The sequence below is a fragment of the Heloderma suspectum genome, chromosome 2 (assembly GCF_057233095.1).
Source record: "Heloderma suspectum isolate Gila_16-S chromosome 2, 16-S_ref, whole genome shotgun sequence".
NCBI classification, from domain to species: Eukaryota; Metazoa; Chordata; class Lepidosauria; order Squamata; family Helodermatidae; genus Heloderma; species Heloderma suspectum.
In genome coordinates this window covers 49,878,711-49,903,131 of record NC_139459.1, presented here as the reverse complement: position 1 = coordinate 49,903,131, position 24,421 = coordinate 49,878,711, and the positions used below count along the sequence as shown (strand labels likewise).

The following is a 24,421-nucleotide window of genomic DNA, read 5'->3' as shown; positions in this document are numbered from 1 at the left end:
ACCAGAAGGTGGCAATCTAGTTCTACAGAAATACACTAACAAAAAGTTGTATGTTTGTAGGAAGGAAGCACGTGTTTCGCTGCTTCTCCACAAACTGAGGTGAGTTAGTTCCACCAGAAAACCTATCAGTATTACCTGCTTTAAGGTGGCAACATTCCACAATCTTGAAAACAATAAATTCTTTTCTTTTTTTCTCTAGATTGTACAGGCTATCCAGAATTTAACCCGCCTCTTGTACAGCATACAGGTGATACTTGCTTTGTTAGCTTTTTTGATGTTTGTAACTGGGTGCCCAAGACAACTTACACATTTTTCAGATTGCTGTGAAACAAACATTGTGCAGTGACCTGTCTGCGCATAAAATGAAAACCTTCTCTAGATTTCGTGCTGTTCCTTGAAGTTATAGGCCTGATCCTATCCTTGATGTCCAGGGACCAGAATGAGCAGATGCATAGCTGTGTATTGGCCACCCCATGCTAGTTACAGCACATGGGGGAAAAAGCAGCCCATGCCTGGGCCATCACTGGATGTCCTGTTGGGAAGAGCAGAGGGCATCCCTTTGCCATACTGTATTCCCCCTTGGCTCCGGTTTGGTGCTGCTCTTGTTGTTGGAAGTCACATCTGGAAACGTTGTAATACAATTAAAACAGCAGCATAGCATTTACTATAGCATTTACTCCAGCACTGTGGAGCCTGTTCTGCTCCCTGCTATACTGGGGAGCTGCGGTCAATGAAATAGGCTGGATGTCAGCTAAAGCGCAAATGGCGCAAGACTCGGAGTGAAGATGACCAAGCACGCTCTAGAGTGCACGATCGTGCCTACTGCGTGGCAGTGCGGGCAGCAAATAAGGTTTATTTTGCTGCCTCTATTGCGTCCTCAAGTAGCCGTCCAACGGAGCTCTTCCAAGTGGTCTGGCAGTTGTTAACATCTTTCCCAGTAAATGGGGCCCTGGCCCCATCGAGGATTCACTGTGACCTTTTTGCATCGCACTTTGAGGACAAAATCGCTTGTCTCCACAGCGACCTTGATGCTGTTGTTAGTGCATTATCAGTTGAGGTGCATAATGCCACCATCTGCCTGATTTTGTGGGATCAGTTCCAGTTGTTATGGCCTGATGATGTGGACAAGATGCTTGCAATAATGCGACCGACCACGTGCCCTCTTGATCTCTGTCCCTCCTGGCTAATAAAAGCTAGCTGAGGGGGTATGACTGGGTGGGTCCAGGGAGTGATAAATGCTTCCCTACAGGGAGGGGTGGTCCCTGCTGTCCTTAAGGAGGCAGTAGTGCAGCCAGTCCTGAAGAAGCCCACTCTGGACCCAACGGTATTAGACAACTACCGCCCAGTCACAAATACCCCTTTTCTAGGGAAGCTACTTGAGAGTAGGGATGTATGAATCCCTTACCTTGAGGCTGCGGGGGGAGGCCGCAGGGGGGGAGGTGCTCCATGGTGAGTCTGCGGAGCCACTGGCCGGCTCCGTTCCACAAGCGATACGGCCGCCATTGCTGTGCTGTATCGCTGCTGAGCAGAAACAGGAAGTGATCCAGACGCAAATGGCGTCTGCTACGCCGTTTGCGTGCCTGTTTTTTCATGCAATAGGCTTCATAAATATCTACATAAATACAGATGTGTAGCCTATCAGGACAAGAAACAGGCACGCAAATGGCGTAACGGACTCCATTTGCGTCCGGATCACTTCCTGTTTCTGCTCAGCAGCGATACAGCACAGCAATGGCGGCCGTATCACTTGCGGAATGGAGCCGCCGGCAAGGAGGATTCGGCTCCGCGATGGTCCGGCAGGAGGCAGAGGTGAGTGGGATCGGTCCACCATGGACTTTGGAGGCCGAATTCCCTGGAATTCGGCCTCATTGGAGTCCATGGTGGAATTCTTGGACATCCCTACTTGAGAGGGTCGTGGCAGACCAATTGCAGGCACTCTTGGAGGTTACTGATTATCTAGACCCATTTCAGTCTGGGTTTCATTCTGGTTACGGCACTGAATCAGCCTTGGTCGCCCTGATGGATGATCTTTATCGAGAGAGGGGCAGGGGGAGTGCAACCCTGTTAATTCTGCTCGATCTCTCATCGGCTTTTGATACCATCGGCCATGGTATCCTCCTGGATCGACTCCGTGGGATGGGTATTGGAAGCACTATGTTACAGTGGTTCCAGTCCTACCTACGGGGCCGATTTCAGAGAGTAACATTGGGTGACTATTCCTCGGCCCCTTGGCAATTGACCTATGGGGTGCTGCAGGGTACCATCTTGTCCCCAATGTTGTTTAACATCTATATGAATCCTCTGGAAGCAGTCATTACGTGATTAGGAGCTAGATGCCATCAGTATGCTGATGACACACAGCTCTATCTCCCTGTGATAACTAAATCAGGAGGGGCTGTGCAAGTCCTGAATCAGTGCCTAGACTCAGTAATGGGCTGGATGAGGGCCAATAAACTGAAGCTGAATCCTGTCAAGATGGAAGCCCTGTAGGTGAGTGGTTCCCGGGTCTGGGAAATAGGCTCATTGCCTGTTGTGGCTGGGGTTGCACTCCCTCTGAAAGATCAGGTCCGTAGTCTGGGGGTACTCCTAGATCCGTCATTGTTCCTGGAGGCCCAAGTGGTCGCGGCGGCTCGGAGTGCCTTTTACCAGCTTCGGCTGGTTCGCCAGCTACAGCCTCTCCTGCACAGGGATAGCTTGACCATGGTGGTACAGGCATTAGTAACCTCATGACTGGATTACTGCAATGCCCTCTGTGTGGGGCTGCCCTTAAGGCTGGTCCGGAAGCTCGAGCTAGTGCAGAATGCAGCAGCTCGGCTGTTATCGAGAGCTGCTCCTTTTCAGTGTGTAACTCCTTTGCTGAGGGAACTGTGCTGGCTGCCTATTTGCTACCGGGCCAGGTTTAAGGTATTAGTACTATTGTACAAAGCCATAAACAACTTGGGACCAGGATACCTGAGAGACCACCTCCTTCCTTAACAACCTGCCCAGTCACTGAGGTCATCAGAGGGCTTGCTCCTGGTGGTTCCACATGGACCTATGGCCTGGTTGGAGTCCACCAGGAAAAGAGCCTTCAGTGTGGTGTTCCCCTTCCTGTGGAATTCTCTGCCTTTAGAGGTCAGGCAGGCGCCAACATTGTGTTCCTTCCGGTGCCTCCTGAAGACGTTGTTATTTCAAGAAGCCTTCCTTGCATGACCAGCCGTGGTTTGTTAAATTCCACCTTGTTGGGTTTTTTTTTTTTAATGTTTTAACTCTTTTAACCTGTTGTTTTATTCTTTTATCATGTTGTTCACCGCTCCAAAATCTTCTGATGTGGAGCGGTATATAAATATTGTAAATAAATAAATAAACATAGCAAACTTTCTGGGTAAAGTTCATCGTCACATGCTTAAAGCGATCTAAGTGAGTTGCCTCTGATTTGTCTGTGGCTTACAAGTGCAGGTATTGGGCAGCACGCAATGCTGCCCATCTGCTAGCGGAGCTGGCCACCAATTCTGGTCCAGATGCGACCAGCCCTGGCACTTCCAGTCTGCAAGCAACGCCTACTGCCTGCAGAACAACAATTTAGTGCTTCCAGAGGCAAGCCCCCAGATGAGCAGAAACACTCATTTCTGGAAGGGGGCAGGTCAGCAGTGCTCCCTTATGCGAGCTCTGCCAACCTGCTGCCTTCCCAAAACAAGTGTTTTGGCTTGCCTGTGGAAGCACTAAATTGTCATTCCATAAGTGGTAGCAGCCGCTTGTGGACCAGAAGTGGCAGGGCTGGCCGTGTGCACAAGGGCAGTGTTAGATTCTGCCCACTGTGCAGAAGGGTGATGGTCCCCCTTGAGGCGTCTTGAGAGAGAGGGGGGGGAGGGCCAAAAATACACTTTGTTTTGTTTATTTAATGCATTTTACTCCACCTTTTAGGACACATTGCCCTTACAAAGAGAATTTTTTTAAAAAGTAAACATATAAAACAGCAAAACAGAATAAATACTATAAAATACAATTCAAAGTTAAAAACCAGATGCAGTTAAAACTTCCAGCCCAGCAAATGAATAAATGGACTCAACTAAAAATGTTTTCAAAGTTCTTTTAAAAGCCACCAATGACAGGGCCATGTATACCTCCCTGAGGAGAGAGTTCAAAAGATGTGGGGCCACCATGGAGAAGGCCCTGTCCCTGGTGCCCATCAGTCGAACAGTTCTTAACAGTGGCCCTGAGACCAGGGCCTCTGGTTCTGATTTTGGAGCTCAACTAGGTGCATATAGGTGTGGGCATTCTTTCAAATAAACTGGTCCCAAACCTATGGGCACAATCCTATGGCTGCTAGTCATCAGCTAGACGGCCATAGGATAGGTCGGTTTCCAGGAACCAACCTTGGAGCCCACGCTCCAAGGTTGGTTCCCTGAGAACCAACCTCCACCCCCTCCTGTGCTGCCTCGTAGGCAGCGCAGAATGGCCCCGCACTCTGCACTCGGAAGAGGAGTACAGAGCGGCAAAAACAGGGTGTTTCCGGGGGCGTGCCGGAGTGGGGAAGTCAGAAATGCCGGTACACATCCTATGTGTCATCTGGCTGCCGCTTCCTGCGCTCTGAGGTCCCACAGCTAGACAGCCAAAATCAGCTGTCTGGCTGTGAAAGCTGAGCGGGGGGAACGAGGAGAAGATCCACTCCTCACCACTCCTCCTGCCCTGCGCTGGATGGGCGGTCGCCCCCGGGCTCAGAGGTGACTGTCAACCCAGATAGGATTGCCCCCTGCAGTACTCAGAATAGGTGTAAATGTTCTAAAATGTGGTGGAAGTCGTTCTGAGACAATTCACTACAGTCTGAGGTATATGTTTTTTTTAAGGCAAAGAATGCATATTCAAACCACTTCTATCACACTTCAGAATATGTGTCTGTCTTCACTCTTACATAAGCCAGGATCTGCAAAGTGGTTGAGTCTACCAAGGCAGAAGCTGGGAAATTAGCCAGAGGGCTGCTGTAATAAGCTAATTCATAACATTACCTGAAAAATGGAAATAGTATGATAAATATGTAACAGACTTGCTATGTTGATTTGACAATTATATAATTATGAGCTTGCAGGAGGAATAGGCTTTTTAAAAAGCTGTTAAGGCCTAATTTGTACATTTTAACCCTTTGATTTCTACAAAATGAGCCTTGAAGCTGATGAAAACTGACGCAGTGCTTTGTTTTTGATGAAAAGGCAGCCTTAACGATCCAGGACACTCACGTTGAGATCCATAAGCTGCTTCTCCAGGAACACGAACGATCCAGCGGGGGCCATGCCTCCCGCAGCTCTTCCCTCCTAGAACAAGAAAAGCACCGAAACTTCAAATCCAAGGAGGAACTCGTCAACATCCACAAGCTCCAGCACCAGTTTCAGCAAGAGCAGCAGCGGTGGCACCGCGAATGTGAGCAGCGGCACCAGGAACACGAGAGAAGGAAGAGCCGGTTGCTGGAGAAGGAGGAGGAGTGCGTGAGCCAGGAGAAGCTGCTTTGCCGGAACCGAGGAGAGCTGGACATCCAGCTGCAGGATTACCAACAGAACCTGGAGAGGCTGAGGGAAAGCCAAAGGATGGTGGAGGAGGAACGGGAGAGGGTCAAGCTGCAGCAGAAGATCCTGCACCACTGGAAGCACAGCTGCCAAAGCAGTCTGCCTCCAGTGATATTGCCAGGGAACAACGAGGTATGCTCATTGCTTAGCATACCTTGGCATATGTAGCACGTTTCTTAACTGCTTTGCGCATGTCATCTTGCCGAACGTCCCCGTATCCGTCTTGAGGAAGGCCAGTACGATTGTCTGGATATTACAGATTGGGAGGGGGTTGAGATGGAGAAAGAGCAAGGTGCCTAAGGCCCAGCTTAGTTAGTTTATGGCTGAGGTAAGATTTGAACTGGGGGCTTTCCAGCTCACAGTGCTGCTCTGCTTACATTGTCTAGGGAATAGAAAAAAGGATGGTGGAAGTTGGGGGAATGGGTGACCAGCCTGGTAAATTTGTTGAGATGACCGGTCTAAGATAAGCCATTTTACAACATTCCTGCTTCCATCAGAGAATGGAACTTACATTATTATGGAATTTACATCAGAGAGATGAGACAGGGTGATGGGGAGCCGCTGGGGATTAACAATTACGAGTGGGGAGGAGGATGAGCCAGGTGGCTGCTGGCAGTGGAGGAGCAGGTAAGGTAAGAGGAGGTACCATCGCTTTGGCCCAAATCATATGCTGTAGAGAGGCATGTGGCTGGTTTGTGCTCTGGGTGGTCTTCTTGGGTCTTCCCTGTAATTTGTAGTTGAAAAAACTCAAAACGATGAGCATTTCCTTGGCCCCTGCAAGTGGAGGCCAATGAAGTGAAGGCGCAAGGACACACTAATATGATGAAATCACATTTTTTCAACTACATGTTACCACCGAGATACAAGGGACATTTGAGCCAGTGATACCCACATATCTCTCTGTAATGGGTCATTTGGCTGTCATATTAGAAGTTTTCGGTTCAATCCATGGCATCTCCAGTGAAAGGACTTTAGGGAGCAGAATTTAGAAGAACTGTTCTCTGAGACACTAGATTCATGACAGATAAATTCCTTATATTGTATAGTTTTTGTATTTTATAGGCTATAGATTAGGAGAAGAGAAGAAGTAACATAACATAAACATGCATAGAGACTACAGAAAAAGGCAAAGAGGGCAATCCGTGATCTTTTATAGAGTGGAGAGGCTGCGAAAGGGTATAAACGGGAAACAAGGAAGTGGATAGCTGTGTTCCACTTAACAGGAGGCAGGATAATCTCTAAACTAGGCCAGCCAGGAAGGTGAATTTAGCAGAGCTGGAGTTCAAGTTATGCAGCAGAATCTTGCTTCCCTTTTAAACAACAAACAAAGCCCAGAAACAAATGGGAATTGTGCACTCCAGTGCAGGGCAGTATGGGAGGAACACAGCACACATTTTTCCAAAGGAAAAGAGTAATGTAAGAAGGAAGTATTCCAAAATGGCAGGGCATTGCTACAGGAGAGGGGCCAGCCTTGACCAAGTTCTTCACACACACACACACACACACACACACACAGCTCCATATGCACTCGTGCAGCTGAGCAGAAAATAATATTGGAAAATAAATAAATGAATGAATTAATGAATAAATGAATAAATAAATTGAATTTAATTAAATCTTTGTGGGGAAAAAAGATAGGTCAGATCATGATGAGAGGCCAGTTGTGTGGGTCCTTCTCACCCATTAAACAGGTCACTTGGAGTTGAGTGAATCTTTAAAAAAGTGTAAATAACAGCCACTGGGGGTGGGAGATGAGTGATGAGGATTGGGACCGCAGTGCATGGGAAGGTGGGGGCGGGGGTAGTTAACCTTTTATTCCTGTGTCATGGTCCTGATGAATATCACCTCCCCCCTCCCCGCACTGTTTGGCACAGGAGGGAAGTTTCAGGGAAATTTTGTGGGGCTTGTGGCATGGGAGGAAAGGGTTCCCCCTCCCTACATGCTGTAGGAGGAAACCCACTCTGTATCTCCAATCAGCAGAGGTTAGAGTCTTCAGCACTCCCTCTTCAGCTCTGCTGGTTTCCCTGTTCAGAAGATAGAAACTGATCAGAGGTAAGAGTGGGTTACTGTCTTCAGCACTACAGAAGGGAAACCTTTCTCTAGCACTGAAGAGAGACCCCCGGGAAACCCTTCAGTGCTGTATAGAGAAACTCTCTTCTCCGCTGCCCCTTTCTCCCTGCACAGAGAGGCGTGGAGTGCTCTCTCCACACCTTTCTGGGCATGAAGAAAAGTATCAGACCTTGTCAGGGGGTGGGGCTTCGGGGGGAAGGGGCCCAGCCCCTGACATTGTCTGGCCTCTGGGGCCAGAACAGTTCCCCACCCCTGGCCTACAGCAACACCACCTGTTACCAGTAACAACATAATAGTGGAATCATTCACTCATTGGGAGCAAGTGTTAATACTGCACAAGACAAGAAATTTGACCCAAGTGCTGAATTAAGATATTTGTTATTTTTTATCTTGTGTCACATAAACTTTGCTACATTGTGCTTGATTCTGTTCTTTGCATTGACACCAAGATATAGGAAAGAGATTTATGACGGCAGGAAATGATAACACTTTGAGCTGCTTAGATTTTCTTTCTTCTTCTTGCGTACAGATCATGGGACATAATAAATCGGACAGTTTTTGTGGTGAGAATTCAGTCTTCATAAATGAAGCCATAGTACAGATGTCATTAAACCGCCTCAACAGATCACATTCAGCTCTAGTTTACCAGGACAGTGTGCATGGTGTAAACCTGCCAAATACAGATTTATCAAGAACTACTGAAAATCAGGTCAATCTCAGCCTGGACGTTTCTTGCCAGCAAGTGTCCTCCACTGGTGATCTCTCAAAATCCACTGGATTCTGCCATCACACTTCCTCCTCCAGCACAAGCCACACAGAGGCGTTTAACAATCGTAAGTGCTAATTGAATTAGGTATATCTAATAAACAACATAGATAAGTAGTAGAGTCAGGGATGGATGTCTGTGGTCTGGCGCAAATGTAAGAATCCAGAGACTTCCTACCTATCTAAAGTATGTTTCTAGCCCTTTTGGCTGCAGAGCTAAGCTGGAACGCAGGACCCCTTACACCCAAGGTGAGAAATATGCCATGAATCAGCAGGCTGAAGGACCTTGAAGGGTGATGCTTGGCCTCAGATCCAAAGGCAAAAGAGGAGAGTGGTAGAAGCAGTGATGGAATATGCTAGCAGGCTACTTTGAAGATTTGAGGCTGTGGCTCACCCGGTTTCTTTGAGAAAGCTGTCCTCTGGCAAAACTAGGCGCTGATCATGGCCCTTGGTGTCTATTCTGGAAAACATAGGGCAATGCTACATCTGCACACTTTGGGTCCATTCCCTCTGTGTACCAAGGATTTCCCACGACAACTCAGCTTTAGAAGCCTTAGATCAGCCTTCCGCAACTTGGCGCCCTCCAGATGTTGTGGACCACAACTCCCATCAGCCTCAGCCAGCATGGCCAATGTCAGGGATGATGGAGCTTGTAATCCAAAATATTTGGAGGACACTAGGTTGGGGAAGGGTGGTCTAGAGAAATAGATTGTTTCATACCAAATGAAGCTAGCTGGTATTTTTTTTTATAGTCATTGTGTTAGGCTAGCAAAGTTTAGGAAGATTTTTAAGGTCTTCATTCATTTCCTAGTATCTCTTACGGAATGCAGAGCAAAATAATAATTGGTTCTTAAAACATATGTAAGATTGAAATAGCATTTGGTGATTTCTTTTTTCTTGAACTGTTCTAGTGATTCGAAACATTAATAATCTGATTGAGATGGGGTGGGAATCATAATTACAAACTGAAATGGAGTTCAGACAAAGTTGCTGCCTAAGTTCTTTATTTCTAGTAAATGGCAGTGCTTGTGTTATCAGAGTGCAATTGTAGCAGTGCTCTTGAAGACACTGTAATCATTTAGTGATTGAGATTTATGGGATCCCTACTGGGATTTGGCCCAAATAGCAAAATCGATTCATAGAACATTCAGGAACAATAAGAGCCTCTCACATAAAGGTAATGTTAATCAGTTCCTTGGAAAAATAAAATTCTGAACTTAGAATTAAGCTATTTAATGCCTTTCAGGTTTTCCAAAGAGTTAAATATGTTACTTTGTGCAGTCTTCATAAGTATGCTGCTTTCCACACAGGCCCCAATCCAGACAAAGATGCCTGGACGTAGGTGGAGGCGTTCCTCTTGCTTTCCCAGCCAATAGCCTCTCTCTCACACCATGTTGTGGTGGCATTTCAAATTCCCATCATGCTTAAGGTGGGGTGGGTTGCTCTTTGGGGATAAAAGGGGAAAGCCCCACGGTATGCATTTGAAGAGTTTTGATGGATTGTGACTATTGGGTGCTTAATTGAGAATTTAAAGGAAAGTAAATTAATGGTTGACTTCATAGCAAATGGTTGTTTTTGGTACAAAAGCTTTACCAAGGGCCCTGGGGCAAGTTCCCATAAATGCAAAGCTGAATACTAGATATTACATGCTTTATAATAAAGGTGTGTCACTTAACTTAAGAGGGTGAAGAAAATGATTGAATTAAAATTGCATTCATGCTAGGCTAATCATTGTCTTCTTTTGTGTGGATAAATTAACAACCAGTTTAGATAATTAGAAAAAGGAAGGAAATGAAAGCTTACATCAGTGTCTCTTGAAAACAGAATAAATTCTGTTCAGTTGTCATGTCAGACTAAATGCTCAATGCGGCAGCCAGATGGTTAACTTAGGTTTGTACTGAGAATGAATCTCATGCACTGTTAAACAATGTGGAAATTTGTACTTCTGTACTGCCAAACGAGCAGCATTTCAACATATACCATTAAATGGCATTTTACTGTTCAGATATTCACTGCCAGTGTTTGAACTGGATCTACTGCTTACACAAGGGAGATTTAGCACTTCCTAAGGGAAGCCCTGAAATTAGCAGAAACACTCGTTTCTGGAAGGAGGCAGGTTGGCGGAGCTCCCTTATGTGAGCGCCACTGACCTTCCTCCTTCCAGAAATGAGCATTTCTGCTCTTTTGGGTTGCCTCGGAAGTGCTGAATTGCTGTTGCGCAAGCGTTGGGGCCACTCGTAAAATGGAATTGGTGGGGCGTAAGAGAATTGGTGGGAGCATAAATACCCCGTTGGATTCTGCGCATGGATTGTAGAAACAGGTTTTTTTATGCATTGTGGAAATATTAATGTATTATAGACTGGATACGATATTACATAAAATGTACCTTGGAAATGTTGCAATTCCTTTTCCATCCTCTGTGCCAGCCATGCAGATTTCTGAAGCCTGACAGCCAGAGTGTCACAACTCAAGATCCAGAGGGCTGAGGGGCCTGGCAGCTCTTTAAATAGCGTTGCTCTTACACAATGGCCACATTCGGATGCAATGATAAGCCATGGTTCTGGAGGATTCTGGTTTATCATGTACGAGCAGCATGCTCATGCATGCTGCCCACTTGGCTTCTCCTGCAAGTAGGAGCAGCTAAATAAACCATGGATCCTCCATCCGTGGTCTGTTTATCATGACATCCAAACCAGGATCCCTGGCTTGTCTCTCCCCAAACAAGCCAGGGTCATAAGCCATGATTTGTTGTTGGTTTATGACTCTGACTTGCTTGGGGAGAGACAAGCCAGAGTTTCCAGTTTGGATGTCATGATAAACACACCATGGATGGAGGGTCCATGCTTTATTTAGGCACTTCTGCTTGGAGATGGAGTCAAGCAGGAGCAATTAGGCTGTGTGTCCCAGCATGCTGCTTGATCCCAATAACCCAGGGTTCTCCAGAACACTGGCTTATCATGATGTCTGAACCTGTAATTCACACAAAATTCATATATTTTTCTTGGGAAACTTGACTAAGCAAGGTTAAGTTTAATTGGGCTTCTGTCCCCATTTAGATACTGTTCCAAATGGGAGATCTATTCCCCTTTAGACTTCTTTTTTAAAATGCAGACTACTGAATCCATGCATACTGGTACAAAGCCCCGGATCTGCTGTGATATATGTTGTTGCTGTTTTGAGATTGCCTGGCATCTTTTGCTGTACTTTCTTGTATCTTCCACCGCTATAGCTCAAATGCAGTAACATGAGAGGGATTTGGCACGAGGCTCAGTTCTGTGCACAGGTCTGTGGCTGTCACATCTAGTTTTGCCCTTCGTTTTTTCCTAATGATAAATCTAAAGTATGACCTCTTAGTGATCTGGAGTGACTAATACTCAAATAAACTTGGGGCCCAGTTTGAATGAAAAAGAGCTTTATTTTGTGAACTGCCCAGAGAGCTTTGGCTATTGGGCAGTATACAAATGTAATAAATAAATATGATTTCATAAATCAATTTAAAAAATCTCTGGATATCAGTCTGTTATGTACATTGACATTTTTCAATATTCTCCCACGTGGCAATCTGATCCCATAAAGCCTTAATGTTTTTTTTCCTGGCTCCTTGTATTAGGGTTCCAGTGTATGAGAGCCAGTGTAGTGTAGTGGTGAGAGTGACGGACTGGGAGCCGGGAGATCCGGGTTCTAGTCCCCACTTGGCCATGGAAGCTCACTGGGTGACTTTGGGCCAGTCACAGACTCTCAGCCCAACCTACCTCACAGGGTTGTTGTTGTGAGGATACAACGGTGAGGAGGAGGATAATGTAAGCCGCCTTGAGTTCCTTGCGAGAGGGAGAAAGGCGGGGTATAAATGCAATAAATAAATAAATAAATAAATAAATAGGGTGACTAAAGACAAATTCGTTCAAAGCCATATTTGTTTTTAAAAACTTGAACACTACTCAAATTTGCAGGTAAAATATGCTGTATACAAAGCTGCTATATTACAGCACATATGGAAACTGAGCAGAATGGACATCTCTCTGAATTATTTATTGGCAATGGTAAATTTGAGCCATGTTCTTGACCACAGAATACAAAGTTTCATGTTCAGCTGTAATGAAGCTTCACTTGCAGCATTCTTAGTGGAAGTGAATCATGGGGAAATGATCTCTTGGGGAATAATATCCTCATTTGTTTAAGACAGATGACAAAATGAATTAAATCATATGTCAGTGAAATAGCAAAGTGAAAAAACATGCATGTTATAGTCACATGCATTGAAAATGTTTCAGCCAACAAAACTATTTGTATTGGGTGTTCATTTGTAGGGCATCCTACTTTTGATGCTAATCCATTCTTTCATGAAGAGCTCTCATGGAAAATCCTTTGTCTAGTCATTCAGGTTAGCCACAGTGGATGAAGCAGTATTATGCAGCTTTATCATTCTGGTACTTAACAGCATGTTAGCTGCTTAGACCTGGCTAATGTAAATAGAGGATTTCCTGTGCAATTCTAACCTTTCTAGTTTCTAAAGATTTTTTTTTTTTAAGACATAGGAAAGAAATTTAAACTAGCATCATGTCTGACTGGAGGAAAAGTGGTCATCTCGTGGTTTTTTGAAATGCTTCTGGCATCTTAAGCATAGCAGCCCATTAGGTGTTTGCAAATGTATGACTTACTGATGTGGCATGGACTATTAACTTTTAAAAAAACACTCAATGAGCCAAAGCTGGCTCAAATGCGTTTGCAAGAGCAGTTCCAATGATGTCATTATTTCGGGATGGGGGGGATTATTAATTGCCCTTTAGGTAGAAGAGACAAAGGTAATCCTACCTTTTTGTGTATCAAAAATGGCATGTGTTTGTTAATATCAGATTATATGGAAGAGCCACATGGGCACATACTGAAATTACTCTTTCTTTCTCAGTTTTCCTTATGATGCAGATTTTAGTCTATGTATTAAAAACATTAACCCAGAAAAATAATGATCTCAGGAATGAAGCCCACCCTTCTATGCAGGTGCTACCATTCCCATGCAAAACAAATAACCTGGTTAGATTATGATCTGCAGTAACAAGCAAGGCAAGGGATTACATCCTGGGATAATTTCTGAGATATTCTTGGATACAACCCCAGGATTTACTGCCCTGGGGCAGATAGTTTCCTTTATGGTGGAGGCAATTGCCCCACTCATTTCGTTCTTCTGAAGAAGTTTATAAAAGAAGGAATGAAAATGGATTTATTGGTAGGCTCATGTGGTCAATAACACAGGTTAATTCCTTGCCAGGACATTTTATAATGAATGGCATATTTGGGGAATAGGGGAGGTTACTTCTCTGTTACAATAACTCTTCCCAGCAACCCGTTTCCCACTTTTCCTGCTTCCTGTCTACTTATTTTCCACATCCGCTGATGCCTGTCAATCTGTAATACAACGTACCCACCTACCCCAAATGCCTCTGTGTGAAGAAATGGAAAGACCACTATTTCCCACCCATATGCTTCCAGTGTGCCTGAGAGAGGCAGCCATATGCTTTTCCAGCCATGGGATTAAGCAGAAATAGATTGCTCATTGGTCTCCATTTTCACAGTTTGGGCAAAGGGTCTGGAGCCAGTGATGCAGCTAGATAATTTTAGACTCTGGCGTTAATAGCTTGGCTGGACACTCTTTAGATAGTCATGTGTATTACTTAATTTCCTTCCCAAATGCAGCCTTACTGCACATCTGCCGAGTGGGGCCTTGGACGTCTGTCCCAAAGTCCTGCCTCTCTGGCACCACTGTCTGGAATTCCACAAGCACAAGTGTGCATTCTCTATCCCATCTATGCTAGAGGGGATCCCCTCCTCCCTGCTTGCTAATTTGCTGTATACAAGGAGGGGTGTGTGTGTGTAGGAGTTAGAGGAAATTCCAAATGTGATATCGTAACCTACAGTCTGAAGCTGCACAATCCACAGAAGACTCTACCACATAATTTTGGTGAATGTATAACTTGGTTCTAAGAGATAGCACTTCTATAAGAAGTGGCACAAAGTGTCAGTATTGCGGGCTCTGGAGCTGGGAAGCATGCTCAGTGCTAAATAATGAACATCTGCAAAGCCCTACAAAAATGCCCTCCTAGTTTTTATTGGCAACGCCCATGATATAGTTCATACATTACAAAAGTAGTGAATCTTCTTCTGAATCTTCTGAGCATAGGGCTTTCCAGTGCTGTTTTCACAGTGTGTGAATTCAAGGTAGCAATTCTGCAGCTGGTATGCAGCTGGCTTGCTCTGTGCCCTGGATGACCAATTCTCACGGTATAGTCTAGGGGCGCCCAACCTTTTTGTCCGAGAGGGCTGCACATGTGTTGATACATGTGCATACATTCAAGCATGCACGCACACATTCAAGCATGCAATTCAAGCATGCACACACGCACACAAGTGCGCACACGCAAACATATACACAAGCCTGGGGATCCCTGGGGTTTCTCTTGCTAGCGCTAGTGAGGGAATCCCTTCCCTTATCTCCAAGGTCTGATGAGAGACAAGGGAAACCCCAGGTAATGTGTCAGAGGCGGATGGGGGCAGGTCTGGTGGACCACCAGAAATGGCATGGTGGGCTGCACTTTTTTTTTGCACCCTGGCTTAGTTTGAAGGCACATGATACACAACCTTGCTGGAGCTCAGCAGTCTGCATCTGGTCAGTGCCTGGATGGAAGGTAGCCTGGGTCTGCTGCTTTGACTTCCAGTGAAAAAGCTAGGCTATAAGTAAAGGACGTATTTATAAGATCTGCTCTATTTTCCATACAGTGGTCTGAGGGCCAGAAGTATATTTTGCCTCACAACAAAATCTAGTCATAGTCAGTAAGGCTTTTTGAGATATGAAGCACACAGATGTGCTTAAACACAGCTGGGCATAATACAATCTAAACACAACCTAAAGAGAGTGATGAATTGTAAAATGCAGGATAACTTTATCACGTGCAAATTTTGAAAATAATTTAATTTTCCATATGAGTGAACTAGTGACCAAAACATTGTTATCATGCCTTGAATGTTTTAATTTTTGGAGGGGTAAGAATTCGTAAGTTGCCAGCTGGCCTCCTTTAGATCTTCCTGAATTTAGATCTTAGATTTTGCACTTTAGTTATTTGTTTTCATCACAAAATAGGACAATTTTAAGACCAGTGAACTAAGATTCATCTTATGGAGAAGGCTAGGAAGAGAGTGTTGGAGACAAATTGTACTGAAGTAGTTTGTGATCCTGCAATAAACCCAAATTATTGTTAGGATAGGAAGAAATTTTGGGAGCAAGTTTCTGAGATATTACACATTTAATGGGTGTAGGCCAGGCTTCCTTTTAATACTTTATCAAAGTGTTATGCACATTTCATAATGCACTTTAGAACTTGGAACAGATATACAATAAATAAATAATTCATATTAATGGCTGGGGAAATCCATTATGGACTATGAAATTTTAGAAAATAGCAAGTAGGCGCCACAATAAAAATCGTGATACTTAGTAACGAAATATACTTTGCTCATTTTTTAAAAATGTAGTTCACTTTTAATTATTTATGATAGTATTTTAGGATATGCCCTATTTTCTTCAGTGTAAAAACAATAGAGAATTTGGGTGTGATCCAACACCAGTCGAAGTCCATGTCAAAACCTCCTGTTGACTTTCATGCATTTCAGTGTTTTGACTGCTGAAAACTGTTTTTTAGGGGTAGCCACACTCACCTCAATGGTCCCGCTCTGGCGTGGCTGAGGATCACAGCCTTGAGTTTCCAGTCCGTAGGACACTTTGTGAAGAGACTTTGTCAGAGCACTATGTTAGTATCACTTCAGAGAAACATGTGCTATCAGGGACGTCTACTGCTTAAAGAAGGGAGTGGGAATGTATACACATTTCTACAGTGATGTAGTGGTAAATGTTCAAGTGCAGGTGCTCCTCATGACACTCTCCATAGCCACGCCCCCAGGAAGAGTGCAAAAACACAGGCAGCCGTGCCAATCCATATGAACAAACCCATTCTAATAGTTTTCATCTCCACAAAGAGTAGGTCTTTTTTAAAGAAAACAGCAGAATAAAGCTTTAAGAGGGACAGCCAAACACATCCTCAATTCATTTGCAGAGGAACCAAAAGCAATAAAAAAACCCTATCTGATTTGTGCAAAGTGCCCTGTTAATTTCTAAGGCTGCTAATTCAGATGCCAGTAATGACAGTATGCCAGTAATAATGGTTTAAATAGCACCAATTTTCTTGAAGCAGCGAGATAATGACAAAATTAAATAACATTATTTAACTCCTCACCAAAACATGCAGACAGAGAACTGACAGGATGTAAGGTGCTCTCTGCTAATATGTGCTGTGCTTAGTCCAGGCAGCTGCCTATGCTCCACAAAAGCTGGCAATTACTTGCAGTAGGTGGCAATATTGAGGGACCAATGGGGTGTAGCTAATGTGCATAGTTGATTCCATTACTTCTCATCTTTAAGAACTTCAGGAATTTAAACCTATGCTTATGCTGCAATCTTGAACATACGTATTAGGAACTAAATCCCATGGAATTCAGTAGGACTTACTTCTGAGCAAACATGGATAGCAATTTCAATGGAGATGTCACACTTGTTTCTGTAGTTCATTTGTTTGGTTTTTTCAAATTCATGACACTGAAATCTGCCTCTGGTAGGGATGTACGAAAGTCACTTACCTGGTCTTGCAGCTTGCTTCGCGGTGGGGGGGAGGTGCTTCGGTTCTCCCCCCGAAGTTCAGGCCGGGGGGGGAGGCACCCCGCCTCGCCTGGCCGAAATTCAGGCCGGGGGGGGAGGCGCCCCACCTCGCCCGGCCGAAATTCAGGCCGGGGAGAAGCTCCCCGTCTCCCCGGCCGCGAACTACGAAAGTAAAAACAAAAACCTGTGATAGGCTACGTAACGATTTACGCAGCCTATCATGGCTAGATCTGCAAAGTCAGCCGTGATAGGCTACATTAATTGTTACGTAGCCTATCACGGGGTTTTTGGTTTTTTTTATTTCAGCTGTAATGGCGGCGGCGGCAGCCGGTCAAAAGACCGGCTGCCGCCCCTGCCGAAAGCCCGCCGAACCGCCACCGGGACCCGCCACCAGGAGGGACATTCGGCTACGGTAAGTCCCATCCCGGGGGGTGGCGGGGTGGCGGGGGGGTGGCGAAGAATTTCAACGCCGATTTCGGGGGGCCAAATGCGTTGGCGCTTGGCCCCCGGAAGATTCGGGGAGAAATTCTCCGCCATCCCTAGCCTCTGGTGAGAGGGCAATCAGCAGTTCTGAGCCGGGACACAGCAACCCGCAATGAGGCGCTGGTAATTAAGTAAGCAAATGGCAGGCGCGCGAGTGGCACGGGGGCAGGTGAAATGAGCTATAGTGCATGGTTTTCCCCACTGATCGTGCAAACCCAGCCAGTGTGAGCTGCTTCCGTGGCTGGAAAGCTAAGCACCATCCTCCTGATTACAGATCCGATATTTATGTTCTCTACCTTCTTCTTTCTGCTTTAATGCATAGGCTCAGAAAAGCTAATGCAGTGGATAAAGTCATCGGCAGGGTATCCCGTGGCACGGAAAGTGATTTCCCCCCCACTGATAAATGTCTAAAGGTACATTTAAAGGTTCTATAGGTTCTCTTTTTTATTATTCCTTATTGGAGCCCAGCTGTGTTTAATGAGCTGGAAAAGAAGCAAGCCAATAAAACATGTGTTCATTGTTAAAAGAATAGCCGATTGGACCATGCGCCTGTGTGCCATTACAAAGCTAACGCTTCAAAGCTTAATAGAAAGGCAGCATAATGGAGAGCTCATACTTAATGAATCTGAGAAAGCAAGCTGGCCGGCAGTATTCCATATTAAGATGAGGCCAAAGGTGAGTAGCATGAGCATCACTGCAAAGCTGCTTTTCAGGGAATACCTGGTGTCTGTTGGGTGGATGTGATGCACATTTTCTTAAAACCTATTTCCAAATTCTCTGTAGAGCCATTTATAAACTGTACAATGAGGAAAGGTTGGCTCGAGCCTGTAGTTTTGGAACTTAAAAAGCTCCAGTCCATTTCTTTTAACAATTGCTATGGGATTTAACTGTAGGTAGCCCCTCCACCCCCACAACCCCGCAAATGCTAGTGGTATCAAAATCCACAGCAAGCATTGTATGCATAACGAGGCGCTTCAGGCATTATAAGCACCCATAATCTGAGTAGTTCATGGATTTTTTTTTCATACATTCTACTAAAAGAAATGGGAGCATTTGCACCTTGATTACTGTCCAATTTCAAATATTCTCTAACCACCAAGTTGCTCCACAAACCAGTCCACAGCAATGACCATTCATTTTGAAAGCACCCACTTTTTCCATTTGTTTTTCTTCAGAGAGTGTGTTCTCTTTTCCAGCACAAGAACAGATCTCTCCTGTCTGTCCCAACCCAAAAATGCTCTTTCAATAGCAGAAACGTTCTTGCTTGATCTTCTTTACAGTGTAGATGACCATAGGCTTTTCTATAAGTTATGCTGAATGCATCGATATAGGCCAGGAGAAGAGCCAGTGGGTGCGGTTCTGCCCCCCCCCCCGTTTGCATGTCCACTGTACATGCATGTAACATGCATGTAGCATTACCATAATGTGTAGTTTGGTCCTTAGCTATGTAATAAAAGTTAACATGATGCAGTATGGCCAACAGAGGGAGAAAAACACTATGTCACTTACAAAGCTGGAACCTGGGGGCAAAGGAGAGGGAGTGTGAGAGGGTTTCTAAGGAATGCCATGGGCATGACAGGGGTTGGGTATGTTATTGCACACTTTTCATCCATTTCTAATATGAAATGGGAGCCAGTATGGTGTAGTGGTTAGAGTTGGACTGGGACTCAGGAGACCTGGGCCACTTGGCCATGAAGCTCATTGGGTGATTTTGGGCCATTTGCCAACGCTGACAGGTTTGCTGTGAGGATAAAACAGAGAGCAGGAGCATCATGTATTCTGCATTGGGCACCTTGGAGGAAAGATAGGATATAAATGTAAATAAAAAATAACAAGCAAAAGGCCTTTCCTTCCACTTGAAAGAAGCAAAATAAATAAAATTATCCTGCAACATTAGAGTTGTGTGACCAAAATATCAAATCCATAGATGTTTGAATCCACATCAAAGCTAATTACCCTCTATAGACTGTGATTTCTTTATAGTTTCCAAAAACGTGCTGTCTGTTTAGCTGTAAACATTAATAAAGGGCTGATTACTGCCAGGTGCATAGTCAGTGCAGTCATATTTATTTTTATACCAGCTCAGTGAAGGCTGGTGGCTCCGCTGTTAGAGGGACAGTGATAGCTCCTTTAGAGTTCTGACTGGTTCTGAGTAAAACTCGGAGTGGATTCACTGCCCTGCTGACATTGGAGCCACCAGCCTCCACTGTACCATCTGTAGCTCTCACCCAGAGATCTGGCTTTCTAAACAAATCAGCAGTAAAAAACAAAAACACTGATGATGCCTTCCCAACCTGGTGCTGTCCAGATGTTTTGGTCGGAGTACAGCTCCCAGCATTCCTGACCATTATGCTGGCTGGGGCTTATGGGAGTTTATTAATTAATTGATTTGATTTATGCTGTGCCTTTCTACCATGAAAAATGGCACCCAAAGCCATTAGAAGTCCAAAAAATTTGGAGGGCACCAGGCTGGGGAAGGCCGCTTTACACATATACAGCTGAGCACAGAAGATATCTGGGCTATATCATGTAAGACTGTAGGTGGAGGGCGGAAGACTCACATGACCGTTTCCTCCTCAATGACATGTAAATTCCGTGCACATAGAAAATATTCAGGAGGATATGTTTCCCGACCTCTAGTTGGTTGCTAGAACTCTTTTTCCCGACCTCTAGTTATTGTGTGGAGGAGCATTCAGACATATGGCATGGCAGCCCGCAGTCTGCAGTGGTACAGGCCTGACATAAGTCTAGCGAGCACAAGGCCAAATTCAAATGGAGGCAAGAGCCTTGTTCTCACCTCCAACATCCAGGGTGACTCAAATACATGGATGGCAAGCAGGATCTCCATGTGACCTCAGTCCTGTTCAGGTATTTGCCTGAGTGAGTGAGGGCTTAAAGTGGGTAGAGCGACGGGACTGTGCACACTGGTCCCGCCCCCTACATCTTTGGGTGTGCTGGCCCCGCCCCCTCAGTTCAGACCTTGCCATGTTGAATCGGCAAGGTCTGAAGGGAGTTCTGCTTGTGTTCACTTGAGCCTGAGTATAACTCTCAGGGTGATCAGGAACCCTGACAAGGCAGGGGCCGTGACTCCACAGAGAGTTTTACTCATGTTCTAGTGAATATGAGTAGAAATCTGTTCAGACCTTGCCAATCCACAGTGCAAAGCTAGCGGAGATAACAGTATTCCAGCTGAGCTATTTAAAATCCTAAAAGATGATGCTGTTAAAGTGCTGCACTCAATATGCCAACAAATTTGGAACACTCAACAGTGGCCACAAGACTGGAAAAGGTCAGTTTACATTCCAATTCCAAAGAAGGGCAACGCCAAAGAGTGTTCAAACTACCGTACAATTGTGCTCATTTCACATGCCAGCAAGGTGATGCTCAAAATCCTACAAGCTAGGCTTCAGCAGTATGTGAACTGAGAACTACTGGAAGCAAACCTAGACAGCATAGTAAGAAGCAGAGACATCACCTTGCCGACAAAGGTCCGTATAATCAAAGCTATGGTTTTCCCAGTAGTAATGTATGGCTGTGAGAGCTGGACTATAAGGAAGGCTGAGCGCCGAAGAATTGATGCTTTCGAACTGTGGTGCCGGAGAAGACTCTTACGAGTCCCCTGGACTGCAAGGAGGTCAAATCAATCCATCCTAAAGTAAATCCACCCTGAGTGCTCATTGGAAGGACAGATGCTGAAGCTCAAATATTTTGGCCACCTAATGCGAAGAGAAAACTCCCTGGAAAAGACTCTGATGCTGGGAAAGATTGAAGGCAAAAGGAGAAGGGGACGGCAGAGGATGAGATGGCTAGATAGCATCACCGATGCAATGAATATGAACTTGAGCACACTCCGGGAGAGAGCGGAGGACAGGAGGGCCTGGCGTGCTATGGTCCATGGGGTCACGAAGAGTCGGACACGACTTAACGACTGAACAAAAACAACACTTTGAGGTAATGCCCAGCTGGTACTGAAATAAAAGTGAAAACATTTCCCGTTTAATGTAGTTCTTCCCGTTGAGCTGTTGGGTGTGCTGTTGGGCTAGCAGGAACTCCAACAGCCCCTAGATTCTTATTCTCTAATGTTTGTTAAAGTCATCAATAGCTACTCTACCCAGGAGGAAGAAATGAAGGTAAAATCTAAAAGTAAATTGGGAAATATATATAAAAAACCAACATCCTACAGTTTTTAGATGGAATTACGCAAGCAGAGAAATTTACAGCAGTGTGTCCCCGTCCCCCTTGCACACACACCATGATACTCCTAGGTTTTATTACATTTATAAGCTGTCCTTGCTCTGAAGTGCTCCGGAAGGTGTACATTCTCTCTCAGCCCACAGGCAATAACCGTATGTGAAGCAGCGTGCTTTCTAAATGTTTTGCTCAGCATCCTCCGATGCAGCTCTCAGACTGCAGGCAACCAATGCAAGTGCACCATTTGAGAAGTGTCCCATCATCCTGTGCAATATCATAACAGGTGCTGGGATGCACCTTTGAGATTCTGCTGTTCCAAGGCATTTTCCTGCCTGAGACAAAGCCCAAATACCCCCCCCCCAATCCCCCACTACAGCCAGCACTTGGAAAAGTCACACTACACCATTTAGGCGTTAATTCCTGCCTTCATCTACCCCCCTGTCTTCCTTTCTGAGACTTCAATCTTATGCACACTTGCCTAAGAGTAAGTCCCTTTGAACTTAGTGGGACTTACTTCTGAGTAGACATACGTAGGGTTGCTCTGCCTATCCCTCTGTCCTTCTCTTTCTCTCTTTGATGCATACATTGCCTCAACTCTACCATACCGACTTCAGGAAGGGGAGAACCCCTTAAGAGATGGGGCAAGGGAGGGAGGGAGAAGGAGAAAGATCAGTAGCAAAAGGGAAGATGTGAATGGGGAAAGGAACAAAAGAGGATGGGGGGAGGGGGAGGGAAAAGGAAGGAAGAGAAAATGAAGAAGAAGAGAAACAGGAGCAAGAAACAGGTTGAAAATAAGCAGGTAAACTAGCAGAAAACAATGGAAAGAGAAAGAGCTGAGGAACACCCCTACTGAAAAAGTGGACAGAGCAAAAATGGGAAGGGAAGGCAAAGTCTTTCTACTGGACTGACGTGGGTAGAGACAGCATGATGCTGGCAAGGGAACTGCCTGCCATGCCTTTTTGCACAGCCCTCATGGGGTGCAGCCGCAAGGCAGATTGCCAGCTTGGAGGGAACAGGCCAACAAGGGGAAGGCTGTAGCCGCTGTGCCCAGAATGCGCTACCTGAGCAAACTGCCTAATGGTGGGGCCAGCTCTGGTATTCCTGGCATTAGTGGCTGTTGCCTGGAGTCCAAGAGGCACAGCGCAGAGTCGCCTTGCAACATGCGGAGGCTCATTTCTCACCACACGTCCTGCAGCTACTTTGGAAGAAGCATGTCTTGGACTAGAGGTGTCAGCGTAGCTTGTGCATGTCGCAACAACAACCTTACATTTCTTTATGAATAAAGAAACGTCACCCCTGTTCCTCCACTGTTACCCTCTGTTCCTCAAGGGAACTCAGGCCCGGGCACCCACGGTTCTCTCCCTCTCCCTGTACCATTTTATCCTCATAACAACCCCAGTCAGGATGAGAGATACTGACTGGCTCAAGCCACCCAGGAGGTTCAAGGCTGAGTGGGGCTTTCAACCAGACTCTCCCCAGCCCTCCTAGTCCAGCCCTTTTAACCACAGCCCCACACAGACTCTCTTGCCAGTTGCATTGCCAATGAATCTTAAAACCACCAAAGAAACCACTCTTTGAATTGCCCCCTTTCTGTCCAAAAATGTCAGCATGCCTGATGCTCAAAAACTCTCAGTCCAGGCATTTGAATCTTAATAAAATTAATAAAGATCATTTGTTACATTTGGACAAGATCCTGGCACTTTCCTTTACAAAAATACACAGTTTTAGCATCAGTAAAATGTAGCTGAACTGGGACCAGAACAATTGCATGAGGATTTTTTTATTACCTTCATAGCCCATACAAAAATATGGAATAGCAACAACTGTTTCCAACTGCATATAGCTGTTGCTGCCAGGCTGTTGGGTGCGCTGTTGAGCTAGATGAGATGTGACAAGCTCAGCTCTCTGTATTGTAACAAAACAATCACTAGTTATTATACAGTAGAAAAACAGAATTAAAATCAAATCTAAGAGTAACTTTATGAACTATTAAAAGAAAAAGCATAACCAGTTTTGTAACTAGTTAGATGAGCAGAAGCATTAACAGTTCCTCTGAAGGTAAGCTAGTTCTTTGTAACTTTATCCCTATTGCAATTTTGCAACAAGGTTTAAAATTGAAAAACCAATTGTTCATTCATAATAGAGGGTGGAAGAAGTTCCATGCAATCCTACACATGTTTACTGAAAGAGTAAGTATACTTAGCACTGCCGCCTAAAGCTAGCAACTATATGAACTCATTCTTCTTTTGGAACAATATCTCAAAGATTTCACTCTGATTTTAAAATTGGCCTTCAAATGAACACTGAACTCACAGGAGTAGTGGGCTGGGCTCACATGGAGGCTGAGACAGACTGCATCCTGACTCTGACCAGGATAGGGATTATCCTAACTTGTCTTCACAACTTCATTGTTTCTGTACAACTAAGGAATGGACAGATCTATCAATTTCAGTTTCTCTCATTTCTGATTTTTCCAATCCTAAATTTGGTTTGTCCAGTTTCTACATCAGTTTGAACATTATTTTTTTAAAGTTGGCATGAACATTTGTACACACATTTTTGTGTGTGTACATTTCTCCTAATACATGCATTTTATATGAAATCTTGACTAATATGCACAGTTTTGCATGTCATTTTCACTATTTTTCTGGACACACATTTCCCTAACATACAC

The 24,421-nt window shown here is 44.9% G+C and overlaps 1 protein-coding gene across 2 annotated transcripts in view; it reads left to right on the top strand.

The window, feature by feature from the left end:
- ARHGEF28 (Rho guanine nucleotide exchange factor 28) overlaps positions 1 to 24,421 on the top strand; it is a 211,346-nt gene that overhangs the window by 176,800 nt on the left and 10,125 nt on the right. Inside the window, exons 32-35 of one of the 2 annotated variants that reach the window (XM_084833481.1) lie at positions 61 to 99; positions 200 to 247; positions 5,187 to 5,669; positions 8,137 to 8,440. In XM_084833481.1, coding sequence (XP_084689607.1) covers positions 61 to 99; positions 200 to 247; positions 5,187 to 5,669; positions 8,137 to 8,440 — 874 coding nt within the window. The remainder of the gene's footprint in view (positions 1 to 60; positions 100 to 199; positions 248 to 5,186; positions 5,670 to 8,136; positions 8,441 to 24,421) is intronic. The other variant, XM_084833480.1, reaches the window with a different exon arrangement.